Source organism: Rhea americana, unplaced genomic scaffold (assembly GCF_003343005.1).
Source record: "Rhea americana isolate MKP2758 unplaced genomic scaffold, rheAme1 scaffold_7, whole genome shotgun sequence".
Taxonomy (NCBI): domain Eukaryota; kingdom Metazoa; phylum Chordata; class Aves; order Rheiformes; family Rheidae; genus Rhea; species Rhea americana.
The window spans coordinates 1,924,993-1,941,874 of NW_028186867.1; the positions used below are offsets into that span (position 1 = coordinate 1,924,993).

The window sequence follows — 16,882 nt, forward strand, 5'->3', positions numbered from 1 at the left end:
GGGAACACATGTTTTTTCAAGTAATACTAATCTACTTTTCCCACACCATAGTAGCATCATGCAGTGTAGAACAGAGCAAGCGCCCTAGGAAGGCTCCATTCCAACTCACTGCAGCATGTCAATTTTGTGCAGTTCAACAGGCCTCGTGGTCTCAATCTTGCATAGCTGAAGTCGGCAGAACTTCCGAATTCAGTTTTCTGGAAATGATAGTTAGTAGAACAGAACAGGATGAATCGAAAGATGAGGAAAAATGGTGAAGGTAGCAGCAGCATCTTTATTCCCTTTCCTGTAAATTCTAAATTTGGCATTAAGAAACATATTGCAAACATCAGGAATAGTAAAAAATGTAATTGTGTCTAAAGGAAAAAAAATACTGCTCAAGTGCTCAATGTCTATTAAGTTAAATATTATTTTAGGGGAAAAGCTTTCTTGAAGGAAGATCACTTTCATTAATGCATCCTACCTCATAGACTCTAAAAATTCAATGAAACTGCACAAGAAAAGAAAAAGAAGAGAGAATCTATATAGATGATTTATATGAATTGAGTTATGAACCATAAGGCTAAAGGGACCTAACGGCTTTATCATGTCTTCTCTGCATTCAGTGCCTCAGCCCTGCATCTCCTGAGAAACTATTCTGGTGTTTTTCTACTGTATTTGTAGACAGTGGAGAGAGGCAGACTTTTGAAGAAAAGGATTTAGAGTTGGACTTCCAGATTTAGCTATATTATAAATTCTGTGATTTATGTTCTGATTTTTTTTGTGTCTCTTTTCCATAGGAAAGCCTGGGTGACCTAAAGTCTTTAAAGTGCATGTGAATGTGCATGTGTATGAGTGTGTGTGCCTCTCCCTTTCTCCTCCATCTGGTCCAAAGAAAGAGCCACTTTCTTACCCATGCAGACCATATTGGTCTGCAAGGCCTGAAGAAGGAGAAAGAAATCACCATAAAGGCATTTATTTGATTTCAGCATGCCTGCTGGAAGCTTAGCACTTTCTTAAAATGCCTATTTAGCTGTCAGGATATTGATATGAAAGCTTAAATTCACATTCCTTCTTCTGAAAGTCTTCATCATCAGGGTATAAATGAAGGGGTATACATGAAAATACTATGGTCGAGGAGAAATTTGCTTCCTAAAGAGAAGTTCAGTGGGAAGGATAGAAATAGTACTTATTATTTAGCTACTTATTACTGGTATATCATTTAGGAAGTGGAATAACATTGAGTTATTCATTTCTTGGCAAGCATCTGTGACCATAAGCAGTAGCTTAACTTTTACGCCCTCTGCTGCCTCTTCAGCGGTGTAACACAAAATCAGCCGTAACAATCTTTGCGGTGCATTTTTGTTAAATTGCTCATGTAAGTGCATATTAATAATGTATATTTAATATGAACAACATTCAACTGTTGTGCAAGTTTTCAGAATCTTTTGTTTACATTCCTTAAAAAGAAGCCGTATACATCCTCCAGAGAGATCTATGTTTTTATATTGCTGAGTCCACTTAGCCTATAAAGAAATTCAACGGGAGATCAGCAGGTTGAAGCAGGTGGTGCTGGGGAGTGTCAGAGTTACTCACATTTACACAGTGTCCATTTCATATGTTTTTACTATTCAGATTTGCCCTGTTCTCTGAACTGAACACCCCAATCTCTAACAATATATATGGTCTGAAGCTGTCTGAAGGAAAGCTTTTCTTTCTTGACTGTCGGCCCACTCAGCAGGCCACTCAGAGGCCTCATTTTTGTCTTAGTTTATTAACAAAGAGCATGACACATGCTGACTGTACCTTTTCCTGACTTTTGAGTCTGGTTGTTGCTCAAAACAGAGGTGCCATAGGGAAGGAATTGTGAGTTTGCTCCTACCATCAGCTCCCAAACAGGCAAACCTCAAATGAACAAGCCCTCATGGAAGTCCTTTTGTCTGAAGAGGAAGGCACAGGTCGCTTCGGGCGAGCTTTCACTACTGTTGTCTCCCACAGTCTGTTGGGACCACGTTGCCCTCAGGATGTGAGATAACAAGGAGTAGGTGCAAAACTTCCAGATGCGGAAACACACAGCTGAGACCCTTGGCTGTGAGCTGGAGTCACAGCACTGCAATCAGTGAATGTGATGCTGGAAGGCTCTGAAGAATAGTTAATGCCTTGCGGAGAACTGCAGTCCTCTGGGTCTACTAATGTGACTTATCAGTTTGGGCAGGACAAATCCAATATGGGCAGAATTATGACTAACGTTTCCAAAGCCATCCTCCAAATTCTGCACATTTGCATAAATGTGAATGGGAAGCACTACTGAGATCATGCATTTGCTTTCCATGGATTCCCATTACGGAATCGCTTTTAAAGGCCCTCACCAACGGAATGGCAATATTCATTACCTCTCTGAAAACGCAGGATCAACACCCTGGTTGACCTACACGTTTCCAATAAAGCTTGATATGTTTTGAACGCGTCAGGCTAATTACTCTTGCATCCTGGCACCCATCTGCTGAGCTCCTAGCTAGTTTTCTTAGTGAATCATTGGCAGGTGTACATCTATTGCAAGTTCAGGTAATGGCTCTTGCCTTTAGAAATGGAATCCACCTATTTTTCCTTTACTATAAAAACTGAGATAATGACTTGGCTGTAACAAGAAGGCAGATACAACAGGCTCACAACTGCTGTCTGAGGTTGCTTGTGCCCTCTTCTGAAGTTCCCTTGCACATGTCTCCATGTCCCCCATTCAGAGGGCAGCCGCAATGAAACCTCAATGTCCCAGTGAGCAATGCAGAAAACTATTCTAGGACAACCTCTTTTCTGACAAAGAAAGATACTAAGTTTTTGCAATCCTCATACATGCTGAGAGGTGGAAACAAACACAAAGCCCTGGCCATGGACATATACATGAGTTAAGCCATGGTAAATCAAGCTGCAGATATTTAACATTTGGCCATTGGGGACAGTATTTCCCAACCCCAGTCTTGGCAAATTTGCTCAGTTGATGCCTTTTCTCAGACTGGCAGTCCTTCCTCTTGAAAAGCGCTCTCTACTCATTTCTCATGCTTCTAAATACAGAACTTCCTTACATTTGTGCCATGCTACAGTATGATTTGGTCTAGATTTGTGCATCAAGGTTTGCTTCACTAAGTGCAAGACATTAAGAAGCAGAAAGTCATGCACGTGAAACAGACATCATCAACAAAATAAACAGCTACTCTTTTTTCCTTTTTTAAATTTATTTAATTTTAATAAAGGAATAACTTGACAGAGAAGATAACAGTTGAAACTAATTACCAGCTACAGAACTAAACATTTCCTCCTATCATCTATATCTTCTAATAACCGATCAATAATAACAACAATAGATTACTTATTTCAAGGACACAATTTAAAGAGATTCTAAAATATTAAAAGCCACCATCCATTAAGTTCAGTGATGTGAAGCCATTCAGTCCTTTAGTATTTGTATGTGTCTGCAGATATTTGATTGAAATTCAGCAAGATCAAGCTACTGCAGGAGACAGTAGGAGACAAAGAACTCAAAAAGGACACACACAGCTGTGTGCTATTCCCGATTACACGGATGCAATACCAGTGTTGCAAGAGACAATTTTCTTACTCATGGCGTAGTTGTATTTAAGAAGTATGCAATGTAAAGAACTTTAATGAAAGCAACAGTTTTACAAGGCCTTGAAACAACAGGTGAGGTGTCAGTCCATCTGAGGTGCCAGACACCACTATCCTTCATTTCGATTTCTTATGAATCTTCCATTCTAAAAATTCAATCAGAAACTGGCTAGTAAAACTGAAGACAAAGGTTTTCTCCATGAATTGTAGAAAGATCCATGCTGTTTCTCACATATGTAGAACTTTTTGCCATGGAAAATGTCCAATACGGATGTAAGAGAGGCTGGCATTAGGTTTTTGTTGCAAAAGTTTACTTAAAATACAGAATCTTAATCATGGATAGTCCCAGGGCAACTATCGCTAAGAAATTCTTTCTTTGAGCCTCATGAATCAATCTCTAACCGACATCCACAAAGAGGACAGGTTTGTTCTGAGTCAACAGAAAGGATTTTCTTCTTCCTTTCATATTTTTTTGCTTGTAAGAGTATAAATTTAGAGTGACTGGATTTTTTGTCTGTAGGATGTACTCTATAAATTAAGTTAAAATATCCGACAAAGATCATTAGGACCCCACTTAAGAGCTGTGCAGCAGCAAATGTTAAATCAATAGAAATAACATTCCTGGCATTCTGAAAGACAGCCCTGATTTTTAGCTACTAATTGTAAACTCAAGATTACTGAAATTAAAACTTGGAATGGTATTTACGATTCCTCCTGCCAGAAAAAATGATATGTATTTTTGAAACTCTTTGTTGAAGATATTCCACAAAGCGAAGAGAACCAAACATATCACTGCTATCTCCATGTCAGCAGCTAGCATGAGTGTCTTGGCAAAATTTCTGTGGAGACAGAAACATTGTAATAGCAATGACAAAAACTTCTAGAAGAGTTCTTTCAGATAAGATGGGGCCTTTTGGAGTCTGAGCCATGAAGTGCCTGCAGATGAGTTGAAAGTCATGTCCTCTGTATACCACAGTTTCCATTCTATAGGAAGCATTAAGTCTATACACCTTAATTACTGAAAGCAATTCCAATTAGGTGATAAAAGAAATAATGGGCAAGAATTTTTAACCTGAAGGGGATCAGCTATTGTCACATTTATGTCTGGTAATATCAGCCACACAGAACACATTCACATACACACACACACACACACACACAAAATCACACAGAACATGTGAGTATGAACTTATGGAAGGAGGGAATATAATATAACTAGACTTAGATATCATGCTTATCACTACACTACCTGAGCATCTGATGGGTAAAAATTTTCTCAACTCTCAACCACCCCTTGATTGCTCATTATGAAGTGTCTATGTCCAGGAAGCCGTGTTTTTTATCATCAGCCTCAATATCATCAGTGTTTATCATCAGCAAAACTTGATGCAAGCATCTAACTAGGATTAATGCAAATATCCCATTACTGACCCTARCCTGAGCCTAGATATGATCTAAGTCCCGTTATAGGGTGATAATATAATTTTGATGAGGAATTTGCAGAGGCTGTTCTTRAAAAGGCTGCTAAATCAACATACAACCAGACACGCATAATTAGCTGGTGGTAGAAAATTGGATTTTTTCTGCTGCTTTCCAGTTTCTTCAAAAAAGCCCTTGGAGTAGTAATAAGCATGAATATGTGCTGAACTCCCATCAGGRGCGTATATATGGTATAATCTTAGAATCATGCTGTCCCCCACTATTGGAAAATTCTGATGTGGAATATGTCCTAGTGCAGATATAGGACAGCATGCATAACACTGGAGGTTTCCCACCTATTYGTGGTTGTAGACAGACCTATTAGCCAGTTTATAGTAATCTTTCCTACRTATGAAGTGGCAATAGCACAGTCATGAGGAGAGTCAGGACCCAAGAGGCAAATTCAAAAGGGACATCTGAAGGATTTAGATGGACTTTAGGCACTTAGTTCCTGCAATGAAGTACCAAAAAATGGCTACTTAAAAGCAAGAGATATGGGGAGGACTTAAGTGAGTAAGTACTGCTCTTTCCGAGTTGCAAACTTTTAATGATGCCYGAAGTTCTGTATTGAGCAAAAATGCAAGACTCTCCAAGTAACTCTCTGGTAAGTAACTCCTAATAAAGCCCTATTAGACTCTAGAAATATGATTCATCTATGACCATAACACTTTAAAATCCATTAGCTGTCGCCAGAGCACACCTGACACTCATCAAGTGGACCAGACCGCTCCCAAACTGTAATGATGGCTACTTAAAAAATTGCAAGCAGACATTAATTACCATTTTTTTTTCTTAGCAGAGCACATTTCTGTTATAAAAGCAGGTGACCCAGGTTCTAGGCCCTCCTTATTCTAGGCAATCAGCTGTGTTTATCAGTTAGTGTCACTTCTGAGCTCCTAGGTGTGCAGCTAAGCTTTCAGATATAAGTCTTGCATGCCTTGCTGCTTGAGGACTCCAATTCAGCACAAAGAACAGAGACGTACCCAGAGTTTCCTAACATTCAGCTCTGTGTGGGATCTTGCTCTATGCATAAGGTTGATTTTTTTTTTATTTTGGATTGACTAATAATATTGAATTTTATCCCTGTTTGCTGTGCTGGGAACAAAGCTGCAAAAAATCAGGTTTCTGACCTTCTAAAATTCACAAATTAATAGCTTGATTTCACTCTACCAGCAGGATACCTCTAAAAAAAAAATCTACAAATGATTGTGTTAAGATTTCATTTTATATATTTAGCCAAAACATGATATATTAACCTTTTAAATCAGCATTAAAATTGTTAAAGGAGGTAGATTTCCATTAAAGGAATTTGGCAAGGAGTAATGGTAGTTGTTAGATGGCAGTAGTAAGTCAACAGTACTTCGATTGCATCTGTAGATGCATCTGCATCTAAAACACTTGACCAAATAGTTTTAATGGGAATCCTCTTTTAAACAACTTTACTTAAGTTCATTAAAAGAAAATTTTCTTTCATGCCTTTCTTCAGAGTAGAAAATTCCTCAGTCAAGATCAACTCCTTTTTAGTTTTGACGTTGTCCTTCTGCAAGAATCTGCAGGCTCGATATCAGCTATTTCTCTCAGAAATAACCTTCCAACCTTTCTGTCTTTACTGAAGCAATCTGGCCCATCAGAATTACCCACGATTAAAAATATGAAAAAGAAAAGAAGAAATAATAAGTCCCCACAAAAAATAAAAAAGTACTACTTGACAAGTGAAAATGGATTCAGTCAAGTAAATAGAGCCGGTACCACAAATTACAGGGGCTTTTTTCAAAATCCTGTTGCCAGCCGGTTACTTAGTGGAGGCTATACTAAGGTTAGTAAAGTTGTTGCATATTTAGTCTTTATGTAGATCTCTCAGATGCCAGGACCGTTTCTCAACTAATGTTAATTGCTTTCATTTTTTGATGTCAGCTGATAATCTTTTCACGGCAATTAYTTGGCTCAAAGCAGCCTGTCCTGAAACCAAGCTGGTAGCTACTTGCTTACTACTCACTCTTAATCACTGATCCTTAGTGCAGCCGTCCAGGTGGTTGGTTGAACAATGCAAGCGGTTTTCTGAGAGCTTTTCAGACATGAATGAATCCCTGAGCGGTTCTGTGTCTAGCCATTGCACACGGATTAGATCACTTACCGCGGGAGCTTGGTAACAGCATTTTTGTGGTTCCTAATCCAGACTGGTTACCAACACCAATCTGCCGAAGCGGACTGATATAAAAGCCTTGTGATTTGCAAAAGSTTGAAAATAGAAGTTACCCTTACCAAATCCATCCACTTTGGTTTAAATTGTTTCTAGTTTAAAAGATGATYTTTTTTCCCCCTAGGGACTTCTTGTTTAGTGTTTAAAATCACTAAAATCATCAGAACATTCATAAGAAGCTGTGTTAATTTAGGCTTCCTCTACTGGCTTTCCAGTAACCAAGAACAATTTCTAGGATTTTATGTACACAACAGATTAAACTGTCTGTGAGGTTAAATCTTCCCGTTGCCRCATAATTCATCAGACTGCAGTGAAYGAACCGAGTTATTAGCTAAGAGCACCTAACAAGATTTATACCTCAGTTTTTCTGCATGCTATCTAATACTTGTTTAGCTTGAGAGGAGAAATTTTGACAGCATGTCCTTTACACAATAACATTGCATGTCAAAGCTTAGCCTTTTTAGCCTAATGTTAAAGAGCAATCCTGCAAGATGCTGAGCCCTGTTCTAAATCCCCTGTGACTTCCATGATCAGACTCCTGTAAGAAAGTAACGCACTTGCCAGACTAAGAGCCTAAATTCTGTTTTCCCACTCAGGTTCATTTTAGTTATGTCTGCTCCAGGATACCCTGTATTTTCTGCCACAGAGGTATAGTTTGACCGTAAAGAAACTGATTTTTCTAAAGCAGTGCTTGTTCTCGGACAAGGAAGCTGCGCTGTTGTCAGAAGCGACCTTCTCTGTCGGATGATGACAACCTTTAGATGACTGCTGCTAAAATGTTCATGTCTCAGCTTGWGAAATCTGTGGGCAAAACCCCTGCTGGCACAGGGTGTGCAAAATGTCAATGCTTTCTTCTAATGGCTCGATAACCAGCCTTTTAAAAAAGAGAGAAGTAGGTGACAGCAAGTTCCCAGGCCTAAACAGAGCATTGCACCTAGAAAGACCTTGGAAGTGCTGAAGACTAGGGCCAGCTTTGGTGACAGTCCTTGCAGGCATTGAGCTCAAGGCTACCAGGACCACTGGGGAATGCTGGACTTAGTGTTCGTAAACTGTGCAAGACTTATTATTAGTAATCTGTGCAAAGTTTACTATGTGCAGCTGCAAAATGTAACCATCGGAATTCCTGGGTTGTCACTGGAAATGGAGATATTTATAGAGAGATCTCCTGGTGGACACAAACATTTCTGGGAAGTGGTAACAAGAAGATAAGGTATTAACGCTATTGCAGCTAGTTATGTTGATAGTTTCATGCGGTATGGCCGCACAGTCAGCAATCAAAGAAAAATAGGATTAACTGGCATGTGGTGAGATCCTTCCTGCCAGATCGGTATTATTATACCAGCTGGTTTACATTATTAAAAAGTACAGCCATTTCAACAATCTCGTTTTTGCCCTACCATACCTTTATAATATTTAGGGCTATACTTAACCATGACAAATCTCTAGTCTGTCCTCCTGCAGGCTGCAATTTCTGAGTGAACTAGTGAAGGTTAGTTCTAAAAAGGTATTATTTAAAAATATCCCTTAAGTACATTAAGCTTTCCAGTAAGGAGTCCACTGATACAGCATTCGATKACAGTAAGCACAATTCGGTTAAATGAACATATTTTTGAAAATTTATGTATTTTGAAAAGCAAGCAAAAGAATATAAAGTTCACATGTGCAGAAAGTCACTTCACAAATAACACTCATCAGCAATGCTAAAGTGAAATCAGCTGCCTAGCCRAGTCATAGCAGACTTTCAGATTTAGTTAATAAGGAATAATTATTTCAGTAAAAATCATTCATCACGTAGTTTATTTTTGCTCTCCTAAGTTCAAGCAGCAAATTATAAATGTCACTAAAAAGTCATAACTGAACCCAGAGAGCTCCTTGAACAGATGAAGTCATTTGGTTGCTATGTTTATCTTGTAGCTATGCTTCAAATTTCTCACAGGCATCTGAGGTCTGTATTATCAGAAGGAACCTTGGCATCCAGCACAATAGTATGTTTATAAGAAAGAGAAAGGGTCCCACTCATGAGCAGCAGGACGACAGCTATAATCCCAGTAGGAATTGCAGCACCAGCTTCCTGTGCCTCTGGGCTGCAGGGCATGTAGCAAGGAGGAGGAAATGAGATACTGTGATTGTGCATTGCAGAATAGCAGTTCCAGCCCACTGGAGCTGAGAGCATACACCAGTGAATACTTTTAAGATTCCTCTAGCTAGGRAAAGCTGAAAATCTGGATTTTGAGCATATCTTTGATAAAAACGTCTTAAAGACTGTAATTTCTTTTCCTAGTGCTCCCAGGATTGTAGCAGCTAGTAAAAGCACCTGAGCAACCACGATTTCCTGGGGAGTAAAGTCACCATTGAGACTGAATCTATGACAAGCCATTAGCAGAAGGTCCCTGGAGACTCATCTGCAAATGTTAARCTTCCCAGATCCACATCCAGGCAACGCCAGAGGGGAAGATGAAGGTGCCGCATGTACGCCACCCTTGCCCCTGCTCAGGACCAGTGTCCAGCCCAACATCCCAAACAGCTGACAGTGGTTACTAGTGGCCAAACAGGGCATGGTTTGGAGATYTTTGCAAACTGTTGCAACCCTGCCACAGCCAAACATGGCTCAGGATAGGAGTGCTGTGGAGGGGTAAAAAAATATATAGCTTTTTTACTGCTTTTCACAGGCATCGGCCCCACGCAGTGCGGTGAGGATCAGTGTATGTTGGTGCTGCCTGCGTTCGGTAGGGTGGGTTGTGTCCTCAGCACTGCTGCCTACCTTATTTGTCCTGTCACCTGTTAGTCAGCCCCTTTACATGTTATCACTGTAATGTTTTATTAAATATTTATTGTCATGACTTCAAATAGCAACAATAATATTTGGTTCCGCTTTTTCCTATTCACACCCTCTTTTCTTCCTTCTCTTCCCTTACTTTCTGTCTTTTTCCCCCTTGGCCTTGCAAAAACCTGTTTCTCTCTGCTCTCTGATCTGTCACACGTGTAACAGCGCAGGTGGCTTTGCACACCCGAGGGAGTTCTGCGTCTCTGAATRTGGCTGGGGAGTGCAAAGGGAACACAGTGCTTCAGCAGACCTATTTCAAGGCTTTCTATGGTTCCCAACACACTAATCCTTAATGTGTTTATTGACATAATGTTTTATGAGCGGCTACTATCTTCATTTTACAAATATAGTTACATATATGCCTCCAAAATTGGTCCCAAGGTCTAGCCCTCTTTTTTGACCATGGCTGGCTACTGGATATTATACAGCTCTTCCAAGAGTGTGAGGAAGAGCAGATGTGTCGGTCTGCATTTCTYGCATTCACAGGATCCTATAGGACTAGAGTAATTATAATTCCACTTATAGCTTTTGTCCCAGAAAATCCATTTTAAAGATAGCTGAAATGTCTCCATATTGGTCAGTCTATTCCCATACCTTCAAACTGGTGTTCAGTGATATTGCTGATATTTCCACATTACGCTGTGAATGCTTCACTTCCAATTCCATGGCCTTCTGGAGTTTTAAAGCACTCCTATTGCCTCAAATTCTGGTTTTTGTTTTTATTCTTTTCCTTAATTTTAGTCAGCCAGCAGCTGTGATACATCTACACAGGGGATGCGAAGCCTCTAGTTTTCAGTCTCCCACATGCCTTCTCTCCTACTCGCAAGGTCTTTACTGAGATCATACAGGACAGCATATACAAACTGTTCTCATTAGTTATCTCAGGTATCTGGTAATATTTTGGCAGTGTTCATTCAAAACGAGATCTACTTTTTTTACATGTACCAGTTTGCRCTGTAATGGGCCTGCACATTCAGCTGCTGAAAAACAGCTTGCAAATGCAGTAATTTCAGACAGCGTGGCATTTGTCTCCCGCTCAGAGTTTATATGCTTCTTCAAAGTATCATTCTGGGAATTAACCTTGCATTTAGCCTTTTCCACAYGTATCCCAAGAGAAAGGGTGTGACCTGACTTTTAGTAAACTGGATTTTAACACAGCCAAATTATGAGGCAATATTTATTGGCTTTATAATTCTGAGGCAAGATTCACTTAAATTTTGTTGATTGGCATATAGCTGTTTTTGATGCAGTAGCTGAGAGCCAATGCACTCTAAACTACCACGCACATTATTGAACGATCTCACCTCTCTCGTGCAAGGGAAACAGAGTAAATTATTTGAGTAGCAGCGGGAGAATATTTTGGTTGAAAAATCTTTTTATGAGCTAATACTGGAGCTGACGGTACAGATGTTGACAAGAATGAAAAGAATTCCAGCTCAGTTTTGAAAAAGGTATATTTTCACAGAGAACAGGGCTCGTCTGGGAACCTTTAATTTAATGTACGTTGGTTTCCTATTTTAAGAAAACAATTTGCTGTTAAACACTGTGCCAGCTAGATTCAGATTTTTTAAGCAAAACCTCTTTGTCTTGAAGTATTTTAATGGCCTAAAGAGCAGGAAATTGCCTGTGACATTTCAGTTTTTCCATTCTAAGGGGAAAATGGTCCAAGGTCTAAAATTAGCTTTCTCTTGAAAAACACCCTCACTCTCATCATTGTAATATACCATAAAGCATGTGACAACAAAGACATTTCTTTCTCAGACTAGTATTGCTTTTAAGAAGGTAAAGAACTCACAATCAGCAATTAAGATAGTCCTCAAGTAAAACTGCTGASTTGAATAAAAATTTTGTTTACTAATCTAACCCAAATAATTTTGATGACCTACTTTTCAGTACAATGTTTCCAGTTCCTCTCTCTTTCTCTACATTAACGCAAAAGCAGATCGGTCAGAATTGCATTTTCACCTTGTAGGAAAATCCCAGTAGGCTTTATACTATTGCCTCAGTGTACTGTTAGGAAATCTTTAGCTTCATTCACTATTTGAGCATCTATTTCTTAGTCAAAATATTTTAGTATATATTTTGGTCTCAGGCCATAAATGAAGTAGATGGATACAAATAAATAAGCTTAATAAAATGCACCATGTAATACATTAAAGCTATGGAGCATACTATGCAAGTCAAAGAGATGAATGTCTTATCATTACTCCTAGATATCCAGCAGAATTCAAAGAGAGCCTTGGCATTAAGATCATTCCCCCAGCAGTGAATTCAGGCATGTGAGCTAATCACAAGATACTTGTTTAATGTCAGCGCAGACAAATACAGCCAGACTGGTTTATACGTAGGCTGAGGCCAGCGTGGAGACATTCCTAGACAGGGTGGGACCGGCAGAGCGAGCAGTGCTGTCCTTGGGAAGGCAGCAGGTCCGCATCTGCACTAAAGATGAAGATGGAGGTTCATGATATGATCTCTTTAGTGGTGAAATTTGCTTGAGTTTTTGCCCCTTATCTTTCTACCTCAAGGCCCTGACCACTCATCCCTACCGTTGCACTGTAGCTTGCAGCCTTTCCTTGGTTGTGTTGCTATAAATGACGGTGGGGCAATGCTATATAGAGTAATCTTTAGGGAGCTAGAAGTTAAAAATAGTCTTTCAGAACAGTTTTGCATTTTTGAATTTTAAACCCAAATCACTTCAGTTGCCTGGTTTTGCATAAAACCCTAAAAATGGTTGTACAAGCACAACTGAAATGGTAACAAACTGAACTATCGGAAGGTAGCAACTCCTTAAATTTTAGAACAAATATATCATGAAAATATGCACAAAGAGACTATGCCTCTGCACTGATGAAATAAAAGCAAAGGAGCTTTACTCTCCTGCAATACCAAAATCTTAATGAACAAGGCTGTGTGATCTGTTACATTTTAGGAATTGCCTTGAGAGGGCATGACTGGATGGTCTTGATCCTGCTGAAATCAGAAGTTTTGCCTCTCACTGGCTTTGAGCTAAGATTTTATTCTCCTGGTTTTTTTAGAGAAGGACTTGGAGTCTTAATATCCCCTGGTGTTTTATCATAAGCTACATTTTAACATATATCAACATACAATCTGGATCACATAACTATTTATAAACTCATATATTGGAAAAGTACGAAGTGCTGGCAGAAAGGACCTCAAGAGSTGCGTCTAGATCAGCCCTCTGATCTGAGGCAGGATCGCTTATACTTATGGCATTCATGGCAATATTTGTCTAAACTTATTTTTAACAAAATGTATTGTTYAAAGAACATACATCTCCTTAAGTAATCCATTCCAGTGTTTAGCTAGAGATTTTTCTTACTGTCTGACCTAAATTTGACATATGACTAGTGCTTTATAGTCACACGTCGGGACAGATCAACAGAATTCCTGGCAGAAACAGCTATGGCAGCAATGCAAAAATTTGGCATRTTTTTGRTGTTGTCTGTTGATTTTTTCTTTACCAGTAAGAATAAATAYAAACCTAATCCAATCACTCAGTGAATATAGCTAACATTCAACTGGATTTATAGACATTTCTGAACACACATGAACTCAAAAAGGGTGTAGAATCAATCACTTTTTGTTAAACTTCAAATTCTTTGCCAGGAAATATTAATGTTTTATTAGTGTGGGGAAACAATGGCATAAACATTGGATTTTTATCATTGGAAAAAATGATTTTAACATTGGAAAAAAGATGAATACATCTTTTTTGTATAACTACAATAAGATAAAATCTAATTTTATTGTAGGTAGTATGGGAAGAGATAACCTTCTATTTACCTGAGTATTTAAAAATGAAACACATCAACCTAGTATAGGATACACAGTAGAAATCAAACTAGAAAGAAGATAGAGTAAAAAAGCTATTAAATCTTCATTGAAACAGCATCTAGAAATGCCTTTCAGCTCTGTAAACAGCCGAAAGATAAACAAATGCAGCAGTTAAAAAAAATAGAAATGTTGAGATAAGCTACTATTTCAGAAAAGACCAGAAGACCAGAGTGCAAATTAATGTGCTGTAGAGATTCTATGCAAAAAGTCAGTATAGCAAAGTCAAGACTGTGTGGAAGAAGTAGAAAAAGAAATTCTGAATGAATGAATAGATTCATAAGAATGACAGGAAAAAAACAAGACTAATAAACCAACAAGTTCCGTGTGTGTGTGTGTATGTATGTGTGCGCGCGCGCATGTGTAAAATGACTTCAGGGAAGGTGAAACTAAAGCAGAAAGAACAAGTAACAGCAATCTGGGCTGGCCAAGCAGTAGCAATATTAATCAGGATCCTTGGAGAAAAGAGGGGTAGACAGTGGAGCCGATAAAAGTTGAAGAGTTAGAGAGTTATATTTCCCTACAAAGCAAGAAGTGGGGAGGTTTGCAAAAGGTTGATTTACTGTCCATTCCCCATCTCCAAAATTTAATGGTAGCAAAAATACTTAAGAAGATTAAGAGTCACAAGCAATAAGAACAGGTTTGCCAGCATTTTACATTTTCTTGTGTAGCTGAATCCATGAATATTTTAGAAAATGGAGGAGAATTAAAATAGCAAAAATACATTGCTTGGATTCTTGTAGCATTTCTTTGAAATGCTTGGAACTTGCTTTCAATAGATCATCAGTTTGTCAACACTGTTTATACATTCCTCCCTCTTCATTTTTTTTTAACTTCCTTAATCGTGATGTTTGCAATGTTTCTTTCTTTATTTTTTTATAGGACTGGCAAATGAAAGGCCAGTAAGGTGGCAGATTCATTTCACCTAACTGTATGTAGCTTAAGTGAAGTTAGGTTGTGCATGCCTGAGTTAGCAACCATAGTTATTACAGTCATTATAATGAACTAAGAGAAATAGAGACTTTTGGGTGAGTACGACATCTTCCAGCCATTCTACATGTCTATTCTAGAAAGAGGCAAATACTGCCCTGGAATGTCTTTTTTACTCCATCAACTACAAAGGGAGCCTAACGTGGCCAGTGTAGATACAGATGTCTATATCAGGTTGATGATTCTTACTCTAAAAGTTGTACTGAATATTCCTGATTACTGAAAGCATTGATTTTAACAGCAGCTTTTGTAAAAGAACGTGCAACCTGTAAAAGAAGTCTCCATCTTTTGCAATACCTTTGAATTCAGCAAAGTTTCCGACCAAGATGAATGTGCTTGCAGATTTTCTGGCTCTGTGTAAGTGAACAACTAAGAGCACACCTTGCCCACAGGCAAAGACATTGCAACATAAGATGCAAGTAGCTTGATAAAAAAATAGAAGCATTAGAGGCACAGCTCTTTATGTGCCCTCGAGGAAGAGGAGAAACTGGCAAGACCTTTGTGAGCAAATTTGGTGAAGACTTATTTGACACAACTATGATGACACTCAAATTATTTGTATTAAATGTCTTGACTTGTCRTAGAACATGCTTTGCTACAGCTGTCATTGAATAATGGACAAAATATTTTTAGTACCAATAAGGAAACAAGTTCACATTTAACAAGCTTCACTTCACATTTTTCTCACAGGTAAGTTAATTCAGAGCTAGCTATCTGAACATAGTAAATATTTTACATTTACAATAAATTAATCAAAGATTGCATATACAAAAGAGGACAACCAGCAAAACTCAATCAGAACTGCTGCTCAACAGCATTTATCTCAAAGATCAACCTCTAGTCATATGTGACAATTATTATGGTTATTCAACCAGCTCATATAACAATATTTTGTAGCAAAATATTGTGGCTACTGTAGAAAAGAATGAAATTCTATAATTCCTTGACTATAAAATCTCCTTTACTGTCATTCTTATATTTTGGCTGTGCTCTCGTTGTTCTGTAACAGCATGRGCATTTACCCTGTCAGGACTCCATGATAGTGCTTGAAGTTACAGGAAATCTGTATGAGAGAGAAAAAGTCCCACTTAGGAGCAGCAGGATAACAGCTATAATCCCAATAGGAATTGCAGCACCAACCTCCTGTGTCACTGGGCTGGAGGGCATGTGGTAAGAAGGAGGAAAAGCAATGCTCTCATTATGCGTTACAGAATAGAAATTCCAGCTCACTGGAATTAGGACACACAGACCAGAAAATATGTAGAAGAAACCGCCAACCAGGAAGAAATGGGCTATGAGAGTTTTTTCAACTATTCCCATATAAATATTTCTCAGAGCAAAYATTGTGGCAGTTAGTCCCATCAAACCCATGATCATGGCAACCAACAGGAGACCTTGAGCAACATAAATTTCATGGGGGACGAAGGAGTCAAACGCCCTGAATTTATGACAGAACTGTTCTTTATAGCCAGGTGAGACGTGAAGATAACTGATAAAGCAGACTTTCCAAATTCCCACCCAGGCAACGCCAGAGGAGATAACAGTGGTGTTGTCCACATGCCACACTCTCCATTCCACAAGTCCCATGGAGATAGCACACATGATCCAGCCTATCGTGCCAACAGCAAAGGCGGCTAGTTGGAGGTGTGAGGTGCTGACCAGGGACCTCATAGTTTGGAGGTCTTCAGACGTCAGAACCGTGGCGTGGGCGCATTTGCCAGATGGCGAAGGAGAGGCACTGGAAGGAAACAGCGTAAAATTACAAAGACAATTGCTCCTATGAAAGGTTGCCCCTGYTAGTGTGCAGGGGAATACGTGTGCTGAGGGAGGAAGGCAGCCATCCTTCCTTAACTGTAGTGAATTTTTGAGGTTCAATGTTCGTAGCTGAATAACATCAAGTCCTTAATTCTGTATATTTCATTGTATTGCAAGGAGCA

The 16,882-nt window shown here is 38.9% G+C and overlaps 1 protein-coding gene across 1 annotated transcript; it reads right to left on the reverse strand.

The window, feature by feature from the left end:
• Window positions 1–15,971: 15,971 nt before the first annotated feature.
• Window positions 15,972–16,616, reverse strand: CLDN34 (claudin 34). Its single transcript, XM_085321514.1, has one exon. It carries the CDS (start codon window positions 16,614–16,616, stop codon window positions 15,972–15,974), a length of 645 nt encoding a protein of 214 aa, XP_085177640.1.
• Window positions 16,617–16,882: the final 266 nt, after the last annotated feature.